Source organism: Aspergillus eucalypticola (genome assembly GCF_003184535.1).
Source record: "Aspergillus eucalypticola CBS 122712 chromosome Unknown BO83scaffold_33, whole genome shotgun sequence".
Taxonomy (NCBI): domain Eukaryota; kingdom Fungi; phylum Ascomycota; class Eurotiomycetes; order Eurotiales; family Aspergillaceae; genus Aspergillus; species Aspergillus eucalypticola.
The window spans coordinates 284,847-311,071 of record NW_020290307.1 but is presented as its reverse complement, the minus strand read 5'-3'; the positions used below and the strand labels follow the sequence as shown (position 1 = coordinate 311,071).

Below are 26,225 nucleotides of genomic sequence, written 5' to 3'. Positions count from 1 at the left end.
GGCAAAGATGAGAGTGGTCTCCCCGGTAAGGTAAACAATACCCGTCAGGCCATAATAGCTGGCTACTATTGATGCTCCACTCTCCGCGGTGTCAGTCACTCCCTCCAAAACGTCACTTCGCCAGCTTCACCTCCCCCCAACCACTCTGTCTCATCCATCTCCCGCCATGGCTTGCTAGTTTTCCATCTTTTCTTCTTCTCGGCCTTAATTCATCCCGGTCGTTATTTTCCTTCTTTATGTGGTTGTGCCAATAGCCATCTCTGCCTTAACCCCCACTGAAGGAAAGGGTCTTTGCTTCACAGTGTCCTAGGAGCCCTAGCCACCACAAGCCTTGCTTCCCTACCGGAGCACCTGGGTCCAACCTATCCTTGTCGCCCTTTTGTCTGAACGGAGGGGCCTCAAGGAGGCTTGAGAAACTAAGCTAGGCAAATTTCCCAGCGAACCCATGGCGAGGGACACCGCGCAAACTCCGATCATCCCTCGTCCCCGGCTGCTTCAGGGCGCCGCCAGTTATCCCTCCGACCTCACCGCCCCCTCGCTGTCTGCGCCCTTCAAGCTTGACGAGGGTTATTCCGATGAAACGAGAAGTCAGCCCGACAAGGACTTCCTGAATTCGCCCCCCGATGATGTGATGCCGCTCCCCGACTGGGTTAATGCTTATAATGAGGCTGAGCGAGCTGGTGAGTTAAGCCCCCCTTCCCTTGGTTCCGTCCGGCGCAAGGATCCTCTTCCGTTTGGCTTCTTAGCGCGATCATCATCATACTGACAGGTTGTGGTGTTTCATGTAGAGCTCGCCTACAAGCTTCTACGCACCTTGCGTGCTTCCACTGTCGCCTCGGTGGTTGAAAAGCTAGCACCTCTATTGCACATGGATCCCGTGCTAAAGTTACCTCCGGAAATCACCGCCGAGATCTTCTCCTACCTCGACCCTCAAACATTGGTAACAGCTTCGTTGGCATCCCGCTCCTGGCGTGATCGCATTTTTGACACCCGTCTTTGGAGAGATTTGTACATCAGCGAAGGCTGGCGGGTCGACATTGACGCCGTGCATACGTACGAACAGGAACACTCGGGCTTGGAATCCCCCCAACTCCGAAAATCTCGGTTGAGGCATATAGACCCGGATCTCGGTGAACCGAAACAGAAGAAGCGCGTACCCCCCAGCTGGCTAGACTCTCGCGCGACAGGATCGCTGGATAACAATGAGGCCGAACACGGAAATGGGCTGCAGCCTTCCGCAGCGGCAGATGTTGAGGGTGATCATCACATGAGTGATGCGTCAAACGATCGTGGACCGGTGTTCGCAGTTGGGCAACAATCATCGAGCGCACGTCATGAGTCGTCGGGAACTGCGCAACTGAAGTCAAACTTACAGCAGATTTCGACGAACGCTAGCGCCCTTAAGTCATCACTATTGATTCGGATGCCCAATGGTGCCGCGAAGATGAATTGGCCACATCTATATCGGGTACGGAGGCGGCTGGAAGAGAACTGGACCAAGGGCCGTTTTACGAACTTTCAGCTGCCGCATCCAAATCACATGGAAGAATCTCATCAGGAGTGTGTATATGCGATTCAGTTTACCGATAAATGGCTGGTCAGTGGTAGCCGGGACAAGACTGTTCGAGTATGGGACCTGGACACCAAGCGGTTATGGCATCCGCCTCTTCAAGGCCACTCAAAGTCGGTTCTCTGTCTGCAGTTCGATCCCCGCCCTTCTGAAGATATCATCGTGTCGGGAAGCAGCGATAAGAATGTCATAATCTGGCGCTTTTCTACTGGAGAGAAGCTTCACGAGATTGCGCCAGCTCATGATGATTCTGTCCTAAACCTCCGGTTCGACGAACGCTATATAGTAACTTGCTCCAAGGACAAACTTATCAAGATCTGGAACAGGCGCCAGCTTACACCAATGGACAAGGACTACCCCTCTGTTTTCCAGGGCTCTGGTGTCTCCTATCCCTCGTATATTGTTGACACAAGCGACATTCCCGCTTTTATCCTCGAGGCCGAAATTGCCAAAAACCACATTCGAACCTTGGCGCCATATTCGTTACTAATGATCCTTGACGGACACACTGCCGCAGTGAATGCTATCCAGCTCAACGAGGATGAAATCGTGTCCGCCTCGGGCGATCGCCTGATCAAGGTCTGGAACCTGCGCAACGGCGCGTGTCGGAAGACAATGATAGGCCACGAAAAGGGCATTGCATGCGTACAGTTTGACAGCAAACGCATCATCAGTGGAAGCAACGATGATACAGTTCGCATTTTCGACCACGCCTCCGGTGCCGAAGTGGCCTGCCTGCACGGGCACGCCAACCTCGTTCGGACAGTCCAAGCTGGTTTCGGAGACCCACCGGGTGCAGAGGAGGCCTTGCGACTGGAAGCTCTGGCTGTCGACAACGAGTTTCGTGATGCTCAGCGCACCGGTGCAAACGTTGACCTCGGCCCTAGTGCCCTCCGGCGCGCCGGATATCAACAGAACACCAACGGGTCCCGGAACCCAAGAGACATCAAAGCCCTGGGTGCCAAAATCCCCCCGGGTGGAGGCGGGAGCCAATGGGGACGAATCGTCTCCGGCTCATACGACGAAACCATCATCATCTGGAAGAAGGACAACGAAGGCCGCTGGGTTGTAGGCCAGCGACTCCGACAGGCAGACGCCGCCGCCAATGCCTCATACAGCCATCTAGATTCCTCTGCACGCCAGACAATCGCACGAGCCAACGCCTTTGCTCAAGCGCACCAGGCGCAACAAGCCCAAGCTACCATGGCGGCCGCCGCGGCGGCCGCTGCGATATCAACAGGCGGTGGAGCACCGCAGCAACCACAACCACCACGTTTGCCTACCAACAACTCCAACACCAACGATCCCTCCTCGCAAAATGCACACTGGCCCGCGCACCTAGCCCTGAATCCGGCCCTCCTCATCCCCAACAACCTCCCACCCACCGTCCAGCCAAGCACACCTCACACTCACGCTCAAGCTCAAGGTCAAGCACCCGCACCCATCATGCATGCCGGCACCCCAATGAGACCACCACCACTACCACCCCATGCTCAGCAACATCAACAACAGCAACAACACCCCCGAGTGAGAGCCTTTCCCGCCGCCCCCCAACAACCACCTACCTCAAGGATCTTCAAGCTCCAATTCGACGCGCACAAGATAATCTGCGCGAGTCAGGACCCGAGAATAGTCGGGTGGGACTTCACCGCTGATGATGAGGAACTGAAAGAAGCATGTCAATTCTTCACGGGGCTGTAACCACCTTACATTACTACTATCATCAGCGTACGGGGAAAGATGATTTGTGGTATAAGTGTTACCTCTTGGATCCAAGTTAAATTCCTTCCCAACATTCTTTCTTCTATTTATATATCTATTCTTGGTTTTCTCTTTGAAAATCTCGTCTACCTTTTCGATTTTCTTGTGCATTAGGAGCCTGTTTATTTTGAGTTTCTTTCTTTCTCTCTGTCTCTTTATATGATTGCCTTTGGGTGATTTGTCTATATTGCATGAGAATCATTTCGCTCTTCTTCTTGTGGAGACTTCATCTATGTGTCTGTCTCGTCAGGCCTTGTTGTGTTCTGTTCATAACTTTTATCTCTAGAGCATTTCGGCATTGGAGCGATGGAGTCGGTTGGTTCATGTCAGCAGAGACGAAATGACTACAGCTGTTGTTCGTTTATGACATTGATAATGACATTGCCAATAATGAAAACTTGAAGTATGCAGTCACATTCTACAGGCTAGCGCTAGTAATCTGGACAATAGAAGCAACCCCGTCGATGAAGGCGCGTCTTGCATATGGACCGTTTGGCGAGGGTTGAAGAACGAAGAAACGATCAAATGTATCTGGCGCACCTCCAGTCCGATAAATGTGCTACTGAAAGGACAGCCTCACATAAGTATGCAAGTTATGGTTCAAGCAATCATTGGTATATGATTCAGGCCGACATCGGGCTTGTGTCCGGGACGTTGCGAGAGGGAAACGTCTGAAGCGACCTCCAAACTCCTGAGAACCACTGTTGTAGGCTTTGCAACTGATTTGTCGGGACATTAGGATGCGAATGTTCTGCTGCATTCGATGAGAGATGGCTTCTCGCAGTGGCGTATGTGTCATTGGAGGTTGTATTCGAATGAAAGGCGGCGTCCTGCTCATTACGAGCCCCCATGCAGCAGGGAAACCAAGAGTTGACGCCACGCAGCGATTGTAGCCAAGGACGTGAGTTAAAGTTGGCGGGCTCACTTGCTTCCTGTGCGGTACAGACGGGTGGTGACTCCGTGGGTGCAAGATAGCATGTCGCAGAATCCCCCACGCTCTCAGTGCCTTGGGCATCGAGGGTTTCCATATGCCTGGGTATGCCTGGCATTTGCGAACGAGACGCACAGGTATAAAACGAGTCAGCCCTAGACGTAGGAAGAGAAGCATTTGCCGAGGCTGGCCGTTGAGAAGAAGATGTTAGAACTGGGCGAGGCAACGGTAGTAAGCTATTCAGGCCGATCTGTGGGCGATGTCTTCGCATGCGACTACCCGTGCCTGTGTTTACAGGATCGATGCTGTCAGTCTGGTCCTGTTTTGCATCTGAGAGTCTTGTGTTAATTTGTCCCTCTTGTGTAGCGCTGCTATCAACATCAACACCATATTCGCAAGTAGCTGAAATGGCAGTTCGGTGAAAGGGATGGTCCTCCAATCGTCTAGCCAAGTTCATGCCGTGACCACTCTGTCTATAAGGAAAGCGACCTTGGACCGCAGTACCATCTTCTGCCCTCGCCACAATATATGTCTGACGTCTAGGCTGCGGGGGAGGAGACGATGAAAAGCTGAGGAGCCTTCGTAGCATCCCTCCGTAAGATCCCGTTCTAGAGCCATCAGCAACGCGCCTACCCGCACGCCTAGGCGGGCTTGGACTCGACTGCTGTGTTCGCCCACTGGTAGTGGCAGAACGGACGGGGAATTGAGCAGTGTAGTAGACAGCTTCTCGAGTACCAAATGAAGGAAGTCCCGGGGGTGTGGGCGCTCTCGCTGGTGGAGGATAAGTGGGAAGTGCAGGGCTGACTGGTGAGTCAAGGTTACCCGGCCATTTAAACGTTCTCGAGGTATCATCTGCATCGTTGAGACTAACTGCCTTCCTGAAGTGCAACGTATCAAGGAGGTTCTGCTTCAGCGAGTCGTCTGCAGGTAAGGCTACAACCGCCTTCCCTTCATCTGTGGATAGCACACGGCTGTCCAATGCTAACTGGGGATGCCAACCAGGGGATTGTGTATTCTTTTCCGGACAATACTTTGGCTCACGGTCCGCCCGCTGGGGAGGATCCGTTGCTTCAGGCGCAAGGGGGACAAACATGGCCATATTGGCAGCGATCCTGCTATCCAGGTTGCCAGGAGATTGACATGCCGAGCCAAATTTCGAGCCGAGGTCTTCGGTGCCAGAGTCTGTCCGTAGGGCGTTGAAAATGGAACTCTCCTCACTCATCATTGATTCTGACAAGGTCGCTTTGCCTAATGGTGTGGCTTCTCCCAGCGGTTCCACCTCCGTTGCGGAGACTTCATCCTCGTCGGACGAGCCATGCTGAGCGACTGGGGGGCCCTGAGACTGAGTATCCATGATACCATGTAGGCAGGTCGTGCTGCAGGCCACGCTCACATTGACATGAAGATGAGGGTGGACTAGAGAACATGCCACAAGGACGACAGCGCCGTAAAGGATTGAGGGTCCATGGCACCTTCCCTAGATCGTGCAGCCCTGGAGGAAAGTACACAGCACAGTGAAGAAGGCATGGCCTTGTGTATAGCATTCAAATGAGCATTAGTAAGTAGTGAGAATCAGCGGACTGACCGACCGACAGAAATCAACTGCACGTGGTGCCATTGATGTTTTGAAAAATTCTCCGAAAAGAATGGTGATGAAGTTGAAGTGAACGGAGCAAGCAAAAAGGGGAAAAGACATGATTAGTCGCCTCTACTTCCCCATTTTTCCCTCACCTCAACTCACGTTGACTTCCTGACATTTCCTTTCTTTACAAGTAAGCATCCACAATGAATGATTGTTATGTGACTCCATAAAAGAAACAACTTGTACTGGGTGTGGAACGTGCGTGAGCGATGAGATTAAATGATTATGATTATTGATTAGATCCGAGCGCCAACCCCGGAAATGGAGTGAAACAGGAAAACGGGGCTGCTCCACTCCAAGGTTCAGTCCCTACGAACCACCTGGAAACCTTAGCATTTAGCAATATGCGGTCGGATATCCAAACTACCCACTACATTGGTAATGGATGATCATGGCCCATCAGTGGATATTGGACTAGTTTAACGCAAGATATAACTTGTCATTGTACCCTATTCTTTTTCTCAACTCTGGGATGTCTTTCATCGATCTGATTGATATCCGGCGCGGATGCAACATCCCCACCGCATGTGTCGAGGTGGTCGCGATGATTGTGATTGCGATGGGACGGTTTGGTTAAGTTAATTGACCCCCCAGTTGAAACAAATGAGAGTGCAGACAATACGATAAAGCTTCCTGACAAATAGCATTCACATCGACTGCCACCAATGACACACCCCCTCCCTGACCAAAGTTGGGGAATCAGCCGAGGTCGGATCGTCGACACCAAGAACAACGATGAAACCGGCCGTCATGAGACAAGACTATTCCAACCTCCTTTCCCAAAATTGAAGTAGCAGCAGTGCAACCCAACCATCGGTCCGCTTTATAAACCGTCTTGAAAATCTATGGACGCCATCGTGTCTTGGGAGCGAGGCTAGGATAATATTAAAGCCACGGCGCCCATCCGTTTAGTTGATTGCGGTGAACTTGATTAATTTAGTTGCCCTGTTCCCCCTCATTTGATGCTCCGCTCCTCGCCAGCTGGTCACGCAACCCACCAGCTAACTAGCTGTTAAGCTGTTGTTGTCGTTGTCTTCTCATGGACTCCAGGGCACCCCAGGATTCGGCAGATTTGCACCATGGCTCTGCCACTACTGCTCCAGCAGAGCTGCCTCCGTCGGGCCCGGTCTACAAGGTCTACAAGCGGCGGTTCTGGGGACTGGCGCAGCTGGTGCTGTTGAACATTGTCGTTAGTTGGAATGTAGGTTCTCTTATGTCTGTCGCCATGAAGAATGAGACACCGATTCTAAAATTATCTATCATTATCATCGTCTAGTGGTTAACCTTTTCATCGATATCAACTACTGCGGCTGAGCATTTTCGCGTTTCTGAAAGCGCCATCAATTGGATGAGCACTGGTTACCTCTTCGCTTTCTGTGTCGCCAGCCCGTGAGTTTAGCCCTGGATGCTTATCTCCCCCTGTCTTCGGCTCCTGGAAGCGACTGAAACTCACGCTCAATCCTACTCTCAGCGTCGTGATCTTCACTCTCAATAAAGGTGGCCCTAAACCCGCCATCATCACCACTTCAACCCTCCTCCTCGTCGGCAATTGGATTCGATATGCAGGGACCAAAGCGAGAGGAGGCATCTTCGGTGTCGCCATGTTTGGTCAGATCCTCATCGGACTGGCGCAGCCATTCTGTCTGAGCGCTCCAACGCGATACAGCGACCTCTGGTTTTCTGACCAGGGCCGGACGAGCGCAACGGCCGTAGCTACCCTGGCCAATCCCTTGGGTGCAGCATTGGGAGAGCTGATCGACTCTGTCTGGGCGACCAAACCAAGCGAAGTCCCGAACATGGTTCTATACATCTCTGTAATCGTAAGCCTCCCTCAGAATCCTTCCACCACATAGATAGAACCAACCCCAGCCAGCCATGACATGTCGCACTCACCTACTAACAAAACCCAAAAGGCAACGGTAGCAGCACTTCCCTCATTTTTCATTCCCTCCCAACCCCCGACACCTCCAAGCGCTTCATCTGCGAGCACCATCGCCTCCACGCCACTCCTCCCAGCCATAACCCAACTCCTCAGAACCCTCGAGTTCTACCTCATCCTTATCCCCTTCTCCATATACGTTGGCTTCTTCAACAGCGTCTCCTCGCTCCTCAACCAAATCCTCGAACCCTACTCATACACCGAAACCGAAGCCGGCATTGCAGGAGGCCTTCTAATCATCGTTGGACTCATCGCCTCAGCCATCATCTCCCCCCTCACAGACCGCTACAAGCACTACCTCGCCACCATCCGCATACTTGTCCCCATCGTAGCAATCACCTATATCGCTCTGATCTTTGCCCCGCCCAGCCCCGCCGGCATCGCACCATCGTATGTCGTGTGCTCCCTCCTCGGCGCTTCCTCCTTCGCCCTCCTCCCCGTCGTTCTGGAGTACCTGGTAGAGATCACGTACCCTTTCTCCCCGGAGATTGGAAGCACGATCTGCTGGACGGGTGGGCAGTTACTGGGCGCGGTATTCATTCTAGTTCAGGATGCCTTGAAGGCCGGAGAGGACGCTTCTCCGCCGGTCAATATGCAGAATGCGTTGATTTTCTCTGCTGTCGCGGCGGTCGTAGCTGCGCCGTGGCCGCTTTGTATTGGATGTTTTGGTCGTGATGTGAGGAGAAGGAGACTGGATGTTGATCGAGGCGTGGAGCTGGGTCAGGAGGAGGAGGAGGAGGCTGGTGAGGTGCAAGGTGATGATGATGCGGAGCGTAGAGCTGGAGCTGGGGAGAATGATACTAAGAAAGGATTCTTGGGGTTGAGTGTGGCGTGGAGGAAGTAATCCTGAAATCCTATAGTCAGTGTGTTACAGAATGTACTTTGTGATTAATGATTTGCACGTGTGATACCCGGCGTCCATCAAATGTGTCAATACCAGGACCTGTGACTGTAAATAAAAGATCACAAGGGGAAACAAGAAAGACAGAGAAGATATACCGAACAAAGTCTAGGACAAAATGACATTCATCTAGTAAACAAAAGGGAAAAAAAATAAAAATAAATAATAAAAGCACAAGTTTCAAACAAGGCAGAGACCAGCTATCTGTACATACACAGTTGAAGGCGACCGCCCCCCTTCTTAAGAACCATTTCCATATTTCCATAGCCATCCATCTTTCATAGGGAGAAGGAAAGTAACAAACACGCATGTATCATCTCATCACCGACTCGCAACCCGTACCGTATTTGTCGAGGGCGGGTAGCGGTCGAGAGAGACAACACTGGATGTATGTATGCTCCTTTCTTTTTTCTTTTTTTTGATCTTCATCAACGGCAGGCCCGCATAGCCATCATCTGGTGAATCAAATCAAGGGGGATCGATCGTAATATGCCTTTCTTTCTTTGTCTTCCTTCGTCGCGGATCCTAGTCTTATCAAGTTTGGTCGTGCATTAGAAAAAAACGTAGCCCGCGGAGTGGAGTAAAGAAGATAAGAAAAAAAGACGTCTTTAGCTATCTATCGATCGACCGAGAGTGATTTGATTCGTTTATTTGAGGGCCTTCCAGAGCTTGGGGGCGGCGCACTGGGTAGCGCAGTGCGTGAGGTGGAAGACTAAAAAGGATGGTGGGTTAGTTTATGGGTTTTGTTGTCGGGTTCGTCATGACGTGAGATATGGTGTCTAAGGAATTGTGGTGTTAACGGTGTGCTGGTCAACTTACACTCCTCAACGCAGTCCTCCTTGGGGCCCTTGTAGTCGGGGTCCTCCTGCTGCTGGGTTACGCGCTCGACGCACTCATCGAAGTGGTGCTTGTAGGGGGCGCACTGGGAAGAGTTGGCGCACTCTGAGAGAAGCAATTGATTAGTGAATGTTCGAATGGATGAGGTTATTTGTAATGGGATGAGTTGTTCCGAGTCAATGGCTCAGAATCGCATGACGTGAGGGTCGGTCAGCGTGCATCCATCTGACCGACTATCCGTCCTGTTGTCACATTGTCCGTCTGGAAACGAACTCCTCCCCCAAGGAAAATGCACGGAATAAGTGAAACATGAAAGTGGCAGTAAACTTACCCTCCTCAAGCTGGGGCTTGATGTCCTCAGGCTCCTCCTCTTCCTCCTCTTCCTCTTCCTCCTCTTCTTCCTCCTCCTCAGCGGGCTCCTCCTCGGCGGACTCCTCCTCAGCAGGGGTCTCCTCAGCAGACTCCTCGGTGCTCTCCTCGGCGGCAGGGGCGGCCTCCTCCTCGTTGTTCACGGCGGGCTTCTCCTCAGCCTCGGTCTCCTGGCTGGGGGTGGTGGTGGTGGTGGTCTCCTCGGCGGGAGCCTCAGCCTGAGCCTCGGGGAAGCCGAAGGAGGACATAACGTCGGAGAAGAAGTCGGAGAGACCCATCTTGTCTTTGAAATTGGTTTCAATTGAGGGAAGAGGGCGAGAAGGGGGGAGCGTGTGGGCGGTGGATGTCGCGGTAATCGAGGATGGGGTTGGTTTTAACGAACTCGAAGCTTTGGCGTTGCTGGTTTCTGCCGGCCCTGGAAAATCGGAACACCCCGGCCGCCGGGCGATGGTCGCAATTATCGTACACGTGATTGGCCGCTCGGGTCGGCCGTGACTAATGCGGTAATATTTCGTTTTCTTACTATCAACTTAATTAATTCGTTGGTTAATGTTCGTGCCGTTCCGTTGTTGTTGTTACTTTTAACTACTGGGTCTACTATTTGTGATGCACTGTATTTCAACAATAAAATTCCAAGTAGTATACAGTAAAAAAAAGATTAAGAGGCCGCTTGGGCTTGAGGCTACCGCCGGAATATGTGTGTAGGAAATTGGAGACTAATCTAGTCATGGAAGAAAGCATTGGATACGGCACCCGTCCTGGCTTCAACTGGCTCGACGCAGTCTCTCCTCGAGCGCTTCCGCCACACTCTGCTGCTGCACCTCTTCGTAATCCGGTGGTGGCTCCATCGGCTCCGATCCCGCCTCTGGCCCTGTGTGTTGAGACTGTGGGCTTACAGGTTGCTGTGCGGTATTGTGGTCTGCTCCGGTTGTGCCACCTGATGGGCCGGTGTACGCAGGTAGCTCGTCGAGATGGATCGCAGACATGTCGACATTTCGGGCACCTCGACTGCTCGCCTGGGTATTCTCGACAGCTTGTTGTAGACGCTCTTTGATTCTTTCGAAATTGTTGTGGAAATCAAACGCCCCTCCCTCTTTAAATGTCACCTTGAGCTGCACAGCGGGCAACGACGCAGGGATGCCTCCTCCAGATACCGGCTGGACTAGAGCCATCCAGGCATTGGGCCCAAAGAATGGTGCAGTGACATGGGCGTCATGTACATTGAGTAATGGTGTGGAAAACGATTGAAACTCTTTCGTTTGTTGCGCGGGAATGTAAATGATCTGGCATGGTTATGTTAACGAGAGCTTGTCAGATGATAGGGTCCAAAAGCAAGACAGTACCCTCTGATTTGTCAGGTAGACTCGACCGGCACTGCTTTGCATGGAAAAAGAATCCTTGCCGGAGTTAGAGCCTAGGGGTTGCAGCGACAGAGTTGTCCGCGGAGGAGAGGCGAACAACTGATGCTCATTGGGTAGTCGAACAAAGCCTTCGGGGCCTTGCAGCATCACCCAGCTGTTGTATTGAGTATTGTCATTAGCAGGGATCCTTCAGCGTGCTATACCCATCCTAGGTTGAAACAAGTATACAACGCAGGTCTTCTGACTGATAAGTGTGCATGCTAGGATGTCATGGGATGAAGCGAGAGAGACAAAAAGAAAAGGAAGTTGATTCATCTGATACAGCATAACAGAGATAAAAAATCAGAGGTGATGAATCGAGGAAGAAGAACCATGGATACTGAGTGCATGCAGAGCGATAGTAAGAGTAACTTCAACTGGGCATGGTGGGGGAACATCTACATACTTGATCGACATCTTGTCAAAGCCACGATCAAGAACGTGGTCTGTGTGGCTGAGTGCAGACTGCGCCGGGATGCAGGCTAGATATTGTGGGATTCAACTAGTATATTGTTCGAGGATGAGTTACTGGAGGGATGAATTCAGAGTGCAGGTTGAAGAGAGGGCAGCATTGGCTGAAACAACCCAACCAATGAGTAGCACCAGGGTCTAGTTTCAGGTGAGACGATCCAGGGATGATTGGCGGGACGGAAATGATGAGAATTTTCCAAGGGTTGGTGAATGGTTTTCCGATCGCTGATAGAGCGACCTCAGACAAAAGAATGTCAGATGTGGTATTCCAGATTCCACTTCGTTGATGGCGGCGAAGCACCCGAAAGTGGCACTGATGGGAAGTGAGGCGATAGCAGCTAGTAACTGCAGCGGACCACTTTCGTATAACGGCAGAATAGTTGAGTGATATCTTTTCTTCTATTTGTGTGGTAATGGTATTCGATGGAGCAACAGACCTCCTAGAGGGTTTTAAACGATGCCCAGGAATTTCTGAAGGAAAGCAAGCCAGTGAAGCCCGGAGGGGCGGGAGACGAAGCAGTCCGCGGGGCGGCCGTCAGGCGGGGAAGCTTTTTCCAACTCTCCAACTCCTTACACTCAAGGTGTCTCGGTTCGAGCGGCTGGCCAGTTCGGACTTCTCTTCAACATGTCGGATGACATACAGAAGGAGCCTTCATATTGGCGCCGAATCTATCCAGAGAGGGTTGGGAACGCAGAAGGATTCGAACATCCAAATTGCAATCCTTATTAGGCCAAATTCGGCTTCCTTCTTTCCGGCCTTATCTTATTCTTACCATGGATGAACTAACTAGGGACTACTGCGTCCACTCGCATACTTCCTGTGCCCCCTCGCCCGGAAACCCAATCATTCCCGCATGCGATATAGTGCCTTGATTACAATTGGATGAATGGCAGAGTGGATGTCAGTCTAGCAATTAGTACCCAACAGGATGATTAAGCTAACACAGAAGTTCATAGTTATCTGTGGATGGAAGCCTGCATACTCTACCCTGGTGCCGACGTCCACGGATCTCAAAAGTCGATCATTTGCAGCAACTCTATCAATACGCTCATGCAGGATTCAGGGATATGGACATGTATCATTAAATCAAAGCAGTATTAGCGATTTCGTTTGCTAGGTAGATAACACGGACCTCTCGTGTCTCCTGAGGCGGAAGACTAATCGGTGGTTGGACGCATGGACACTATCGGCACGGTCAGATATAGTTACTTGAATAGCTAGCTAGCCAACTCTTCGGAGATATTGTTCCTTGGACTAAGCAACTTAACAGTTCTGCACCAACGCTTTGTGTATGACCAGAGATAGACGTACGATCCCAGGGGTTTCGAATAAGCTACGCACTCCCTAGCAACGACTATTCGCAAACAATCCTATTAGGCAACATGGAATGACTCGACATTCTGTGGAATCCCCTACTAAGTCTAACCATATTGAAGGAGCTTGACTGACTCCTTGCATCAAAATGGTACGTAACAGTCAAAAAGACGAGGATGGGTGGCGCTAATGTACGAAGCTAATCTGGATCCAGAGGGCTGTCCTCGAACAGAGGGTGACAAGGACGAAAGCCACCCATGCTTATTGCTAGAGTTATTTCGATTCAGCCCGAACCATTGAGATACACTTCTCTCCTGATATCTGCCAGCGTGGCTGTCATGCAAGTTCACAAAGCGATGGCAGGTGTTCGGTTTGGTCGAAGCTTGTCAGCTGACAAGAAAACAGTGGCTGCATGTGGCACAAAGGAATTTTTTATCTCGCGTGTCGCTGTGCAATTTTAAACACCATCTCTCTATATAAGCTTCTCCGATGACATTCTTTTCCTGATTGTTCGGGGAGGCAGCAAAAGGCATCCTCAGGCATGGTCCGGGCCAGGCTGGGGAGCAGCTCAAAGGCCGCGGTTACGTTGAGAGCTGTTATTGGGTCTTTACACGTGGAGAAAACCGTCCGATCAAAGTCACGGCCGACCCACCCCGTCTTCCATCCAGGTTACGTTCCCCCCTTCTGCGCTATTTCGTTTGCCTCTTCGCTCGTTGTCACCGCTTTCTGCGACTTCAATTCCCTCGTGGTTTATTTTGTGGTATTCTGTCACTCCTTGAGGGTTCGCCGAACCGACGATCCCCGTTACCTCCGGGTGACGATCGAACGCGAACAAAAAAAAAGAACAGTGTAGCCTGATGAGCACGGCCCTACCGGGCACATCTCCAAGCTTACATTACCCTTACTACACCTCTGGTGGCCGTCATCTCCTTCGTATTTGCTCTCCAGTTTAATAGGGTGTGGCTGCTTGAGTCCACTTGTCAGGATTTTGAGATACTGCATGGTGCATCGCCCCTGCACTACACTCACGCCCCCCCGTCTTGCATCGTGAAACCTCCGCTTCTCTCGCAGCCTTCCACAAATCAGCCCTTTTCGACTCGGAAAAGCTTGTTATACTCTGAAATATACGCACAATCAGTCAATATGTCGACATCGATACACTTGTCGAGGTTCCGGAAATGGCTCCTTGCTTCGCCGCCAATCGAGTTTGCCATTGAGCAACTCCGGGACCTCTTGGTTGGAGCAATCCGACAGGGTCCAGTTCCACAACATATTGCGTTTGTCATGGATGGTAACCGGAGGTTTGCCCGAACGCACGGGATCGAAACGGTGGAAGGACACAACATGGGGTTTGAGGCTTTGGCAAGGGTGAGTCCGATGGAGTTCGGTTCATAAGAGAACTTCTGTCTTCCGCCAGTGTCAGCTGCTAACTTCTACTGTGGCTTAGATTCTCGAAGTCTGTTACAAGAGCGGTGTTAAAGTAGTTACAATCTACGCCTTCAGCATCGAAAACTTCAAACGCTCCAAATTCGAGGTGGATGCACTGATGGAGATGGCCAGGGTGAAGTTGTCGCAGATGGCTCAGCATGGCGAGATCCTCGATCGCTATGGGGCCAAGGTGCGGATATTGGGCCGGCTGGACTTGCTCAGGCCGGATGTTCTCGCTGCAGTGAACCGGGCCGTGGAAATGACCAGCAACAATGGTGACTGCGTATTAAACATCTGTTTCCCGTATACATCGCGCGATGAGATCACCACGGCTGTCCGAGATACCGTGGCCGAGTACAGCCAGCCCCTTCCGTCGACTCGTCCGTCCTCCATTTCCTCGAGGACTCCCTTTTCCGAATCCCACATTACACAAAACATTCGAGCACAGACGCAGGTTTCGAAAGGGGAAGAGGTACCGAGTGACTCGGAAGCGGCATCAGAGTCATCAGGAGACGGCGAAACGACGAAGCACAAGACACCGAACGGAGTCTATGAAAACGGATCTTCGTTTTCTTCCTCGTCGACTCTCCACCTCGCCGGGCAACAAGATGCTGCCAATGGGAAAGTACCCGCAGCAGAGCCCGCCGTCGGGAAGGAGAGCCTCGTCTTTATGTCCCCCGAGACGATTACGCGCCAGACGTTGTCAGAGCATTTATTCACCCATGACAATCCTCCTCTAGATCTGCTGGTCCGGACGTCTGGAGTTGAGCGCCTTAGTGACTTCATGCTTTGGCAATGCCACGAGGATACGGAGATTGTCTTCCTCGACGTCCTATGGCCGGAATTTGACCTTTGGCAGTTCCTGCCCGTCATGCTGAGATGGCAGCGTCGAATCTCCAAGTCAAAGAAGAACCCGGATGCGGAGGGCAACTTTGACGGCGATACGTCTGACTTTGCGGAGGAAAGTAATGGCAAGGTCAAAGACCTGTAGATTGTTATGTTCACTTTTTTCCTTTTTCTGTTGTTGTATACATGGACTGGGTTACCGTCCTGGCATCGATCATTGGGAGTTTTGGAGTCATCCTTGGGAGCATTGACAAATATTCCCCCATCCTGTCATCCATCTAGAATTTATAGCACTCACTGAGCTGAAAGCTGAAAAGAAAAGGGTTCCATGATGAGCATATAGATGCAGACATTAGCACATAATCTATAGTTTTTATACTCTACGGGACAGCATCTCCACCTCGGGGAATCACGGATCATGTAAAATAATCAGATAAATTAGAAATTGTCCGCTATCGCAGCCTCCGATACCGCATCCGATCAAGTGGGCAGCCCCACGTGACTCACACTGGCGGGGGAATCGAAGCAACCACTCGCAACACTTGACTCAACTTTATTTCCTCTCCTGATATTGTTTTCTTCCTGTTTTCCCAATCTAATACCCTGATATCTTTCCAATTGTCATCATGCCTGTCGCCGGTTCCAAGGTTCTCCTGTTGGGTTCGGGCTTCGGTATGTCTCCCATCTCTCTTCCACTTCCCCCCTCCTGATCCGCCGATTCGGACCCCGCATTGGGGGTCAATTGTTGGACTCCATCCCAACTGACTCAATGTCTCGATAGTCACGAAGCCCACCGTTGAGGTTCTCAGCAAGGCTGACGTTAACGTCACCGTTGGTACGTACAGCTCAATTGATAGAGTTCTCCCCATCCAGTAGCGCCCAACCATAGCTGACCATCGTCTACTATACCCCAACAGCCTGCAGAACCCTCGAGAGTGCTCAGAAGCTCTGCGAAGGCTTCAAGAACACCAAGGCCATCTCCCTCGATGTCACCGACGATGCTGCTCTCGACAAGGCTCTGGAGCAGGTTGACCTCGCCATCTCCCTGATCCCCTACACCTTCCACGCCAATGTCATCAAGTCCGCCATCCGCACCAAGAAGCACGTCGTCACCACCTCCTACGTCTCCCCCGCCATGATGGAGCTGGATGAGGAGTGCAAGAAGGCCGGCATCACCGTCATGAACGAGATCGGTCTGGACCCTGTATGTCTACCTATCCACATCATCCCCATATCATACTACACAGTGAACTAACCCAACCTCCAAAAAGGGTATTGACCACCTCTACGCTGTCAAGACCATCTCCGAGGTACGTCCAGAATCACCCACCCTACCACCACCACTTCACCCAACCCTAACCCACCCCTTTAGGTCCACGCCGAAGGTGGCAAGATCACCTCTTTCCTCAGCTACTGCGGTGGCCTCCGTAAGTCATCCCCCACCCCCACCTCAACCTCCCCAAAAAGCGTCACAGCCAAACCCCATCCTAACCCCCTCGACCAGCCGCCCCCGAATGCTCCAACAACCCCCTGGGCTACAAGTTCAGCTGGTCCAGCCGCGGTGTCCTCCTTGCCCTCCGCAACGCCGCCAAGTTCTACAAGGACGGCCAAGAATTCAGCGTCGCCGGTCCCGACCTGATGGCCACCGCTAAGCCCTACTTCATCTACCCTGGCTTCGCCTTCGTCGCCTACCCCAACCGCGACTCCTGCCCCTACCGGGAGCGCTACAGCATCCCCGAAGCCCAGACCGTCGTCCGCGGCACCCTCCGCTACCAGGGCTTCCCGGAGATGATCAAGGTTCTGGTTGACATCGGCTTCCTGTCCGACGAGGGTCGCGAGTACCTCAACAGCCCCATTGCCTGGAAGGAGGCCACGAAGCAGATCCTCGGCGCCACCTCCTCCGCCGAGAAGGACCTTGAGTGGGCTATCGCCTCCAAGACGGCCTTCGCTAACAACGATGACCGCGACCGCATCATCTCCGGTCTTCGCTGGATCGGCCTCTTTAGTGATGAGCAGATCACCCCCCGTGGTAACCCGCTCGATACTCTCTGCGCTACGCTCGAGAAGAAGATGCAGTATGAGGAGGGTGAGCGTGATCTTGTCATGTTGCAGCACAAGTTCGAGATCGAGCACAAGGATGGTCAGAAGGAGACTCGTACTTCCACTCTTTGCGAGTATGGTGTGCCCGGTGGGTACTCGGCCATGGCTAAGACTGTTGGTGTGCCTTGTGGTGTCGCTGTTAAGTTGGTCTTGGATGGTACTATTAACCAGAAGGTATGGTTCTTCCCTTATGTATTTGGTGTTGGTTGAGTTGATTGTTGGATGGGTTGCTAACCGTTGTTGCTATCATAGGGTGTTGTTGCTCCCATGACCATGGACATCTGCGCTCCACTGATCAAGACCCTCAAGGAGGACTACGGCATTGAGATGATTGAGAAGACTCTGTAGGGAGTATCTCTTCTCGTATAATTTCTCTTCTATGATGATATATTAACGACTTGGGAGATGGGTGCTAGAGAAAACAAAATAGGGTAGATTAAAAATTCAGATCGGTTTTGATGAAGCAGAATTTTTAGAACAGTAGAGGTGTTATGTATATGTAACAGTTACCAGAAGTGTAGAAGTGCAAAGTGTAGTGTCTTCAATCTTCCTATCGTGATTTGTCTTATCTACTAATATGTTCATGGTCTGTCTATCGTGCATTCGTTGGACGCATACCCTCCATTTGCTTGGAGGGGGAGGAGTTTTATATCAGGTCAGGTGAGGTAAGGATGAGTCGGCGCAAGATTGCCTGTCCCAAAAACACAGTTTGTCAAGAATCCAAAAAGCAATTCGCTACCCCCGTCTTCTACAGGACGCGTGGATGTAGACAGGATCCGTTGTCGCCCTCATACTCCCCAAGTGCTGAATTTAGATCAGGATATGGTCATGGTTTCGCGGATGCGCTCAGAGAATAGTGCCAAACCTATACCGAGAAGAAGAAAAACAACCATCAGCAACTGTCTCCAGGAAAAGGAAGATCTGGCAAGCCATTGTGAGGAAGCAATTGGCTAATAGGCAAAGCAAGGGGAATAAAACATACCCGAAAGTCTGCTTGATGCTGCGGACGTAGTAGACATCCCAGTTTTGCTTGGTGACATCCTCCTGACCAACAGGAACGCCAGTCCAGGTCACGCGCATCTGAGTGACGCCGTCGACATCGTTCTGGTCGAACTTGATCTCCAGCGTGCTGAAGTGACCCGCGGGCCACTGGGCAAGACGCCACTTCTGCTCAATCAGGGTGGGGGCCTGGAGCTTGGTGTACTCGCCGGTGACATTTCCGTCGAAGATGGCGAACTTTCCGCCCACCTGAGCGCCCTCAAACTGGCGAGGGGGGCCGCGAGTGAAAGCAGCAATGCGCTGGGGGTCGGTGAAGGTGTTGTACAGCTCCTCAGCCGTGGTGCGGAACTCGTCCGAAGCGGTCACGGTAGTAGTGTTGACCGAAACCTTCTCAGCGGTGGTAGTGGTGGTGGTAATAGGGGCAGAGGATTCCTTCTTGGAAGTCTGAGGGTGGTACTTGGGAGCAGGGAATCCGATGGAAGGGTCGACACCAGGAGCGTGTTGGAGGTCCTTGCCGTGCTCAGCAATGAGGGCGGGACCAAACTTGGCCAAAGTCTGTCTGAGTTGAGGAACGAGCTTGGAGCGAACCAGGTCCTTCACGACCTGCTTGGAAGGAGAATCCGAGTAGTTTTCAATCTCAAACTAAAGAGCCATGTGGTCAATTGGCCGGACAGCTATTGGAATACAAGGGGCTAAAGGGAACATACGACGTACTCATCTTCCTCGGTGTCATGGGCAACCTCGGGGATGGTGATCTTTCCACTAACGGACTCATCGTCCTTAGTCTTACCTGTCAAAGGTCTTAGTGGTGTGCCCTGAACAGAGAGAAACACTATCATTGCTTAATTACGAACCTTCATACTCGAGCTGTACTTTGACATCGAACAAGGTGATGACCTTGCCCTTTCTCTGACTGACGTCTACATCGCCATCCATGCTCAGCAGGTTGGAGATCTTGGCAGAGGCTCCATCCTCCTCCACGGAGAGGACGGAGAGGTTCTCCTTAAGGTAGTCCTTGGCCCAGCCGGAGGCATCCTTGTTCACCCAGTGCCAGTTGTTGGGGTTGTGAAGAACCATGATGGTGGTAGTTTATTTTATTATCAATTGGTCTAGAGATCTCGATGGAAAGAAAAGCTGCTCTATTGCGGGGCTGAACTTCGCCAGTGGGTCAATTTGTTTAGCGAGTCCGTGTCTTTTTTTTCTTCTTCCTTCTTTCGCCAAAAAAGCTGTTGTGTTCTGCATCGCACACAGAATATTAGCGTTTATTCATAGCCATAAAGTAGTGCGATAATGTTCAAATATGAGTGGAGGCATCGTTTCAGGATCCGGATAGCGTTTCCCGGACCGCAAGCTACTCAGCATGGAGGATGAATTCGTAAAAACATCCCCGTCTGACTGGTGCCAGCTATGAGTTCTCATCATTCGATGGGACACCCCTCTCCGAGACAGGGTCCCTTCCTTATAGGAGGGAAACCAGGTCAAGAGTGGGAGGGTGTGAGGTGTTCAGGATTGGGCAGAAGAAAATTCAGAGTCAACTTACAGTCACAGAAAAAACGTCTCACTTTAAAGACGCTGGAGCAAAGACAGATCAATCAAGTCCCAGGTGGCAATGGGAGAGAAGGAGCAAAGAGGGATGGTACCGTGGAAGCGGAGGGGGAGGGGAGAAGCCCGTATTAAATAAGACTACGAGTTGGTTTGGAGAAGGGAAAGGCAAAAGGGGAAAAAGTTCGAGGATCCGGAAGGAAACCTCTAGAAGCCGCGTGGGTCACGTGCTTACCCGTCCGGTCACCGGCGCGGAGGAACAATCTTACCAGGACATCTCTATTGATTCACTCAATAATCAGGTGGATTCGCAGCTGCAAACGAATGTGGGTATCTTCTAGCGACACAGTAATCAACTCACTCAATCAGGAAACAACAGTGAACAAGAACAAGACCGCAGAAATCGACAAAGAAGTAAACTCTTGATAGCCCCTCGTCAGTCATCAATCGTGAACCAATAACAACAACTTGCTTCCAATTATCATGCCTGCTCCAATTGCTCCAAATCCTCCCATCCATCTTCAACCATTAGCTGCTCTTTCACTCGTTCGCGTAGACGCTGGATTCCACTTCCCAGGGCTTCCGCCCACTGGCCCTCCACGGTAGCTACCTTGTCTTTCAGATCGCTTGTCAATGTGCGTTCTTCATCCGTACGGGTTTCCTGCATTTCCTGCTGCACCTTGCCCTCGGACTCGCCCAAGCGGATTCGTTCTGCCTCCATAAGGTTGCAGCTGGCCCTCATAACAGCGGACTTGACCTCGTGCAGTAGGCAGAATAGGTTGATCTGCGACTCGATGTATTGGTAACTGGATTTTTCCGCGTGTGATACGAGCGTATATAGGTACTGCAGCGGATGTGCCCGGTAACTCGGATTTTCGTCGTATTCGTTGGCCGGAATCTGCACAGTAAAGCCACGGAGCTTCTCAGGGATCTGTTGCACCAACTCTGACAGCGACGGTGCAATATCCCAGAACGCCGACAGCTGTATCTCCACCCCTCGCGCTACATTGCCCTCGATCACATCTAAAAAGGATTCGAGACGTGCTAGGGCATTGGCCTCGTACTCCACTCGGCGATCCAAGGCATCCTTGACAAAGAACTCATTGGTCTCGCGTACTTTGTCCTCGTTGGATGCTTGCTTATAGGGTAGTAGGACCACCGCTCTGTACTTTTCGTCGCGCTCGCTGATCAGATCGAATACCTCGCGGTGCAATTGCTCGCGCGCTTCAAACAACCATTTGAGCTGTGTGAGCTTCTCCAGGAGCTCTGGCTTCTCATCACCTTCTTCCTGAGTTTGATCTGGGGTCTCAGATCGCGCGTCGTCAAACAGCCTGCCACGTAGCTCGTCAATGCAAGCAGTAGCCCTGTCAACCCTGTCTGCAAGAATCGCTCGCATTGGTTTAAAAACCGTTTCTTGGTATGTATCCAGCCCGCCCTTGATCAAATCTCTTTCGAGTTGGTTTTCCTCCACAATTAATGCGGCTTCTGCTTCCGCCGCTTCTGCGAATGTGATACTGCCTTGTTGGATTTGACTCTGGATGTTGGCCTTGAATTGCCGTCGTCCTTCTTGAATTCGTGCCTGGTGATCCTGGAACAGCCCATCCATCTCGGTTTGGTGCCGCTGCCTGGTGGTCTTGATTTCCGACAAGTCTGTAATTGATCGCACCAACGTCCGATAAGTCACGAGGTCGGGGTGGCTGTTGTTGACCGCGGGATAGTGTCTGGGATACGGCGGCGGTAAGGTGATCAGTCTCGAGACATCCATCCTCTGCACTTCTTCAAGCCGCCTAGTAGATCCAAGGCGGAGATTGTTGGAGTAGTCTGCTGGGGCAGACTCCTCGTGCCACCCTACCTTTTCGGGTGGGTATTCATCAGGACCATATGCAGCGTACTGGTTTCCTCCATTAGACGCGCCGGCATTCCCTGTGTCAGACGAGCCTTGACTTTCCTCCCATAGCAGGGCCCCACGTGATAATCCCATATATTTGGTCTCCCTCCTTGACCTTTGCACTCTTCGTTCTCCCCCTTCACTGCTAGATCCAGTTTTGGACTCCCACCATCGACTAGGCGCCCGTCCCCTCGAGCTCATCTCGTCATTGCTCAACCCAAGACTTGCAATTGGCGAGAGGCATGGTTGGTAATTATTCCACCAGGCCGATTCAGGACGTACCTGGGGTATACTTAGCTTAGGTGCCGTAGGATTAGACGCCCTCCGAGAAGATGGACCTGGTACTACTTGGCTATTCTGTGGCACCGGCGCTGGTTTGGGAGGGCAGACAAACAATTTACGGCGTACACTGTCAACATCATAAGAATCCAGATCCCATACTTTAGCATACTTCTCACGCCGGATCTGGGACTCAGAGATGATGAAGTCGGCGAACAACTGCAATGCCTCTTTCTCGTCCATTGTGCCGGCCTCCTTCTCGATGAATTCCCGATGTCTCTGTATAGCGTTCCGGACAAACTCGTCATCGCGGTTAACGACAGAGTCGAGAGAGGGATTCTGTTGGGCCGACACGCGACGTGGGGCTAGGGGTGAGACTGTAGTCACCGGCTCGTTAGGAAGGTGTAGTATATGTGAGACCGGTCGTTCTTCCTTGGAGCCAGGCCGAGACGGTGTCGTTTCTGACCCGGATTGCAGAGGGGGCGTTGGCAGGGCTTTGGGTGGTAGTGCTGGCGATGTACGCTTAGCAAATGCAGATGACCTTTCTGTGCCCGGTGAAAACGGCGGCGTCTGCGCAAACCGCGAGGTTGAGGTTGGCGCTTGAGGACTCGGCTCAGGCTTGGGGGTGGAACAAGACCGGTTCGAAAATAGACCCCCAGAAGATGCTCTAGATCGTGATGTAATCTGCGGTCCATCAGAAGATATACTGCGAGTACTGAGAGGTGCGGCTTTGGCCGAGGCCGGGTTTCTGCCGTTGTCCGTATCCACGATCGATTCTCCCAAAACTAAGTTGGAGGGTTTCAGTTGTTCGAGAGCTTCAGCCCAGGGGTTGCTGCTCATGGAAACAGCACTGAGGCTATCAAGCACTTGGCTTTGCCTGTTCCGGCGTTCAATCCTCCTTTCTCGGATGCCTTTCGCATTTGGGTCTTTGATAGCTGGGCTGCGAAACAGACCACCGCTATTGGGATTATGACTTGCGCGAGACGACTCGAGAGATTCAGGGCCGCTCATATTGGTTGTAGTTGCCGTGTCAATGGTTAGTGGTTGTCTGTCTGCTCTGGGTTTAACATCAATTGTTTCATCGACCCATCCAGCTGGTGTTGGCGGAATGCTATCCAAACCTGTACCTAAAACTGGAGGCGGCCGTGCCCTGCCACTCCTAGCAGGGCCTTGCGAGTTCCGGGATGACGACGAGTCAGAGAGACCATTCACACTCTGTGACCTTGTGGCCGGTGGCGGTCCTGGTGGGGGTGGAGGAAGGGGCATTCCCGGTTCCCAACTACTTCCCGGAGGGGATCGGGCTCCAGACTGACTATGAGCTCTTGACGAACTCGCACTGTTGACGGCCGGTCCAGCAGATACGGCCCTTCTCGCAGCTGGAGGCCGATCCGTTTCAAAGGGTTGAGTGGGCTCAAGCATGTTGCTACCGTCGCTCAATTGTGTCGAGTGGAGATTATCAGGCGAGACCACAATGTGCGGCCCTGGCCCTGCCATAACTGGTGCGGGTTCTCGATAGGTCTCTGACCTATTCTGGGATGAAGACCTAGATGAAAGGCCTGGTGGCAGCGGCGGAGGTGGTGGTAGCGAGACACGTCGATTGTGGCTAGACTCACTTCCGACGAACATCGACAGAGGGCGAGTACGGGGAAGGCGGCGCTGTCGATACTCTGAGGGAGCATCCCCACCTGCACGCACCGCCCCATTATATGAGGAGCTCATACTGGGTGACGTGGAGCCCCTTGAGGATGTATTCTGACTGACATTTTCTCTCCGATGTTGCTGGCTTGGTGGAGAGTATGGTGGTGGAGGCGGCGACAAAGATACATCTACAGAGTCTCATTAGGTTCGATTTCTGGTCACCGACGTGCAGCAAGCTAGACATCCCCAAGACTACAAAGGGTAAAGGAGTATAAGAGTATCAGGGAGTCAGGGAAGGAGGGACAGAAGAAAAAAATATGACAGACCTGAGTGTGGTCCTGTTGACCGTGGCTGAGAGACGATCCGCAGCGTGTTATTCGGTGGTGTATATGTAGCTTGGCCAGCATTCATCGAACCAGTTCCCACTGGGCCCCAATCCTGAGGATTGTAAGGCACATTGTATTGTCTAGAAGCCATTGGTGACGATCCGATTGCCGCCCCTCCAGGCGAGCCTACGGCGGGAGACTGGCCTTGCGTGAAAGGACTAGACAGTGAAGTCGACGAAAGAGGGGTGGAACTGTAGCCCGAACCCAGCGCGAGTCCAAGCCCTTGGAATTGGTGACCACCCAACGATGTTGTCAGAGGAGGGGGCTGTACAGCATGCTCTCGACGACTAGGAGACGGCTGATTGCTGGAGGTAAGAGGTGTCGGCCAGCCGCTGTAAGAATAAGGACCAGACGGCGGCTCGTCGCCAGCATTGCCCGACGATCGCCAGCTATAAAGAGGCCGTGATCAGTACCTTGCAGCGTTGCGAGACAGACACGAGAACAAGTCGAGGACCACAGCGTGTGAGAAAAGCTGGGCGCACCTATTCATACTAACGGAAGGATGCAGGGCCAACCGAACACGGAGCCATGGCTGAAGGCTGAGGGCTGGAGAAGCAGGAGGGAGATTAGAGTGTGCCAACACGGACGAGCGATTGAGAAGGAGCCAGAGGGCTGAAGCGCAGACCGATTTCTATTCTTTGCAACAACCTCTGGTCCAACCAGGTGTGGAGGAGGCTTGCAGGCCCAGACGGGCCAGTCGGTACGTATCGACCGTTTCGACGAGCATCGTGGGTTTCGATCGACTGACCAGGGAGGGCCAGCAAGATGTGTGCTAGTCTGCTAGAGTCCCTCTAAGGGTTAAAAATAGCACAAGAGCCAACAAGCAGCGGGCGGGGATGAGGAAGGGGGGATTGCAGGTCTTGACTCTTCAGAGGACTAGTGCATCCCGCGAGATGCAGCCTGGCCGGTTTGATCACAGGCGGCGTGGATGCTGGCGCTTAAGTTGTCCGTCCGCGCCTTCTCACAGGCTCGTTGCCCTCCATGCTCCCCTTCGCCCAGACCCTGCTCCAACAAACCAGCATCGCTGTCACATCGGCCTATGACGAAGATGGTCAAGACTAGCAAGGCCCAGCAGTAGTCCAGACATCTCACAGGGTCTGCGATAGGGCGAAAGGTTTGTCCGTGGGCAAATCGGGCGCGCCATGACAGGGGCACGGGACGCCGTCGCCTCAGGCCATGAGCGCCTACGCAGAAGACCAGGACATTACAGGGTTATTGATAAAGATAGATGCAAGTACAACCAGGGATTGATTCTTATTATAGTAGCTATGAATTCGGACTACTGCAAGCTAAAGATCCCGGCTGAAAGAACATGCCAGCATGTTGTACGACTCTTGTCCCGCATGGACAGGGTCATTGCCCCTAAATGATTGGAGCATATCGATCGAAGACAGGGCCTATAATATTACTGAAGTCATGTCAGCAAAGACTCCACACATTATGTGCAACGAAAACAATCATAATGAGAAAGGTGCATATCAGATCCAATGCCCTGTCACAGGCGGTGGTCATCAAGGTTAAATATTTATGTTGACCGTCGTGATAAAATAGTAGTAAATCATCATTTGAACGAGGGGAATGGGGGGTTGCGATAGAGTGTATACTCACGTTTTACGTATAATGTTGAGCTCTTCGCTGGCAATGAAACTACTCATAACTACCACGCTGGTCAGTCACCATAGACGTGCGAGGTTGAAGATGATGTATTGACAACATGTTGACTGATCAGTCATGACGATTGTCGTCCCGGTCGGCAAAGCCAACTTGGACATATGCTTGTCTTTATTTTGTGTCGTTTCATCATTGTACGATGTGGGCCAGACGGAGAATAGAGATGGTGACATACAGATACCTGACTGTCGGAGACATTATACTGGAGCAACATGTTGTCCCAATAAACATTCCTATACTGCAATTGAGTTAGCTTCGGTCTGAGCCAACTGATGCAACGTTCTATGTGAGAACAAGTATTTCAGAAATGCA

General features: G+C 51.9%; 9 protein-coding genes across 9 annotated transcripts; 4 read left to right on the top strand and 5 right to left on the bottom strand.

The window, feature by feature from the left end:
- Positions 1-362: 362 nt before the first annotated feature.
- BO83DRAFT_149828 (F-box and WD domain protein) lies at positions 363-3,729 on the top strand. The gene is made up of 2 exons (XM_025526232.1): positions 363-680; positions 789-3,729. The coding sequence occupies exons 1-2, from the start codon at positions 446-448 to the stop codon at positions 3,269-3,271; spliced, it is 2,718 nt and encodes a 905-aa protein (XP_025383606.1). The 5' UTR covers positions 363-445; the 3' UTR covers positions 3,272-3,729.
- Positions 3,730-3,770: 41 nt separating this feature from the next.
- BO83DRAFT_420741 (uncharacterized protein) lies at positions 3,771-5,616 on the bottom strand (the record flags this gene model as incomplete). The annotated part of the gene is made up of 1 exon (XM_025534948.1): positions 3,771-5,616. One exon carries the CDS (start codon positions 5,614-5,616, stop codon positions 3,955-3,957), a length of 1,662 nt encoding a protein of 553 aa, XP_025383605.1. The 3' UTR covers positions 3,771-3,954.
- Positions 5,617-6,943: 1,327 nt separating this feature from the next.
- On the top strand, positions 6,944-8,687 carry BO83DRAFT_441095 (putative cell surface receptor/MFS transporter (FLVCR); the record flags this gene model as incomplete). Its single annotated transcript, XM_025536311.1, has 4 exons — positions 6,944-7,105; positions 7,181-7,293; positions 7,376-7,724; positions 7,818-8,687. The coding sequence occupies 4 exons, from the start codon at positions 6,944-6,946 to the stop codon at positions 8,685-8,687; spliced, it is 1,494 nt and encodes a 497-aa protein (XP_025383604.1).
- A 704-nt stretch (positions 8,688-9,391) lies between these two features.
- BO83DRAFT_393013 (cytochrome b-c1 complex subunit 6 family protein) lies at positions 9,392-10,228 on the bottom strand (the record flags this gene model as incomplete). Its single annotated transcript, XM_025532963.1, has 3 exons — positions 9,392-9,456; positions 9,564-9,686; positions 9,913-10,228. The coding sequence occupies 3 exons, from the start codon at positions 10,226-10,228 to the stop codon at positions 9,392-9,394; spliced, it is 504 nt and encodes a 167-aa protein (XP_025383603.1).
- Positions 10,229-10,684: 456 nt separating this feature from the next.
- Positions 10,685-11,879, bottom strand: BO83DRAFT_149758 (uncharacterized protein). Its single transcript, XM_025526231.1, has 3 exons — positions 11,757-11,879; positions 11,294-11,690; positions 10,685-11,233 (listed from the first exon to the last, which is right to left on the bottom strand). The coding sequence occupies exons 2-3, from the start codon at positions 11,456-11,458 to the stop codon at positions 10,715-10,717; spliced, it is 684 nt and encodes a 227-aa protein (XP_025383602.1). The 5' UTR covers positions 11,459-11,690; positions 11,757-11,879; the 3' UTR covers positions 10,685-10,714.
- Positions 11,880-14,134: 2,255 nt separating this feature from the next.
- BO83DRAFT_149720 (undecaprenyl diphosphate synthase family protein) lies at positions 14,135-15,622 on the top strand. The gene is made up of 2 exons (XM_025526230.1): positions 14,135-14,504; positions 14,584-15,622. The coding sequence occupies exons 1-2, from the start codon at positions 14,280-14,282 to the stop codon at positions 15,553-15,555; spliced, it is 1,197 nt and encodes a 398-aa protein (XP_025383601.1). The 5' UTR covers positions 14,135-14,279; the 3' UTR covers positions 15,556-15,622.
- A 361-nt stretch (positions 15,623-15,983) lies between these two features.
- Positions 15,984-17,974, top strand: lys9 (saccharopine dehydrogenase (NADP+, L-glutamate-forming)). Its single transcript, XM_025536310.1, has 7 exons — positions 15,984-16,082; positions 16,192-16,245; positions 16,328-16,614; positions 16,682-16,720; positions 16,783-16,837; positions 16,915-17,684; positions 17,763-17,974. Exons 1-7 carry the CDS (start codon positions 16,037-16,039, stop codon positions 17,856-17,858), a joined length of 1,347 nt encoding a protein of 448 aa, XP_025383600.1. The 5' UTR covers positions 15,984-16,036; the 3' UTR covers positions 17,859-17,974.
- Positions 17,975-18,356: 382 nt separating this feature from the next.
- BO83DRAFT_323122 (AHA1 family protein) lies at positions 18,357-19,586 on the bottom strand (the record flags this gene model as incomplete). Its single annotated transcript, XM_025527919.1, has 3 exons — positions 18,357-19,151; positions 19,217-19,299; positions 19,364-19,586. 3 exons carry the CDS (start codon positions 19,584-19,586, stop codon positions 18,357-18,359), a joined length of 1,101 nt encoding a protein of 366 aa, XP_025383599.1.
- Positions 19,587-20,325: 739 nt separating this feature from the next.
- BO83DRAFT_370032 (uncharacterized protein) lies at positions 20,326-25,014 on the bottom strand. Its single transcript, XM_025529886.1, has 3 exons — positions 24,725-25,014; positions 24,183-24,631; positions 20,326-24,044 (listed from the first exon to the last, which is right to left on the bottom strand). Exons 1-3 carry the CDS (start codon positions 24,730-24,732, stop codon positions 20,533-20,535), a joined length of 3,969 nt encoding a protein of 1,322 aa, XP_025383598.1. The 5' UTR covers positions 24,733-25,014; the 3' UTR covers positions 20,326-20,532.
- Positions 25,015-26,225: the final 1,211 nt, after the last annotated feature.

What these genes read in the sequence shown, in the direction of transcription:
- BO83DRAFT_149828 (XM_025526232.1), top strand. Translation starts at nt 446, where the DNA reads ATGGCGAGGGACACCGCGCAAACTCCGATCATCCCTCGTCCCCGGCTG. An exon ending in TAATGAGGCTGAGCGAGCTG is followed by an intron (nt 681 to 788) that starts GTGAGTTAAGCC and finishes TGTTTCATGTAG; the next exon opens with AGCTCGCCTACAAGCTTCTA.
- BO83DRAFT_149758 (XM_025526231.1), bottom strand. Translation starts at nt 11,458, where the DNA reads ATGCTGCAAGGCCCCGAAGGCTTTGTTCGACTACCCAATGAGCATCAG. An exon ending in TCTACCTGACAAATCAGAGG is followed by an intron (nt 11,234 to 11,293) that starts GTACTGTCTTGC and finishes TAACCATGCCAG; the next exon opens with ATCATTTACATTCCCGCGCA.
- BO83DRAFT_149720 (XM_025526230.1), top strand. Translation starts at nt 14,280, where the DNA reads ATGTCGACATCGATACACTTGTCGAGGTTCCGGAAATGGCTCCTTGCT. An exon ending in GGTTTGAGGCTTTGGCAAGG is followed by an intron (nt 14,505 to 14,583) that starts GTGAGTCCGATG and finishes ACTGTGGCTTAG; the next exon opens with ATTCTCGAAGTCTGTTACAA.
- lys9 (XM_025536310.1), top strand. Translation starts at nt 16,037, where the DNA reads ATGCCTGTCGCCGGTTCCAAGGTTCTCCTGTTGGGTTCGGGCTTCG. An exon ending in ACGAGATCGGTCTGGACCCT is followed by an intron (nt 16,615 to 16,681) that starts GTATGTCTACCT and finishes ACCTCCAAAAAG; the next exon opens with GGTATTGACCACCTCTACGC. An exon ending in ATGGTACTATTAACCAGAAG is followed by an intron (nt 17,685 to 17,762) that starts GTATGGTTCTTC and finishes TTGCTATCATAG; the next exon opens with GGTGTTGTTGCTCCCATGAC.
- BO83DRAFT_370032 (XM_025529886.1), bottom strand. An exon ending in GTCAACAGGACCACACTCAG is followed by an intron (nt 24,045 to 24,182) that starts GTCTGTCATATT and finishes GAGACTCTGTAG; the next exon opens with ATGTATCTTTGTCGCCGCCT.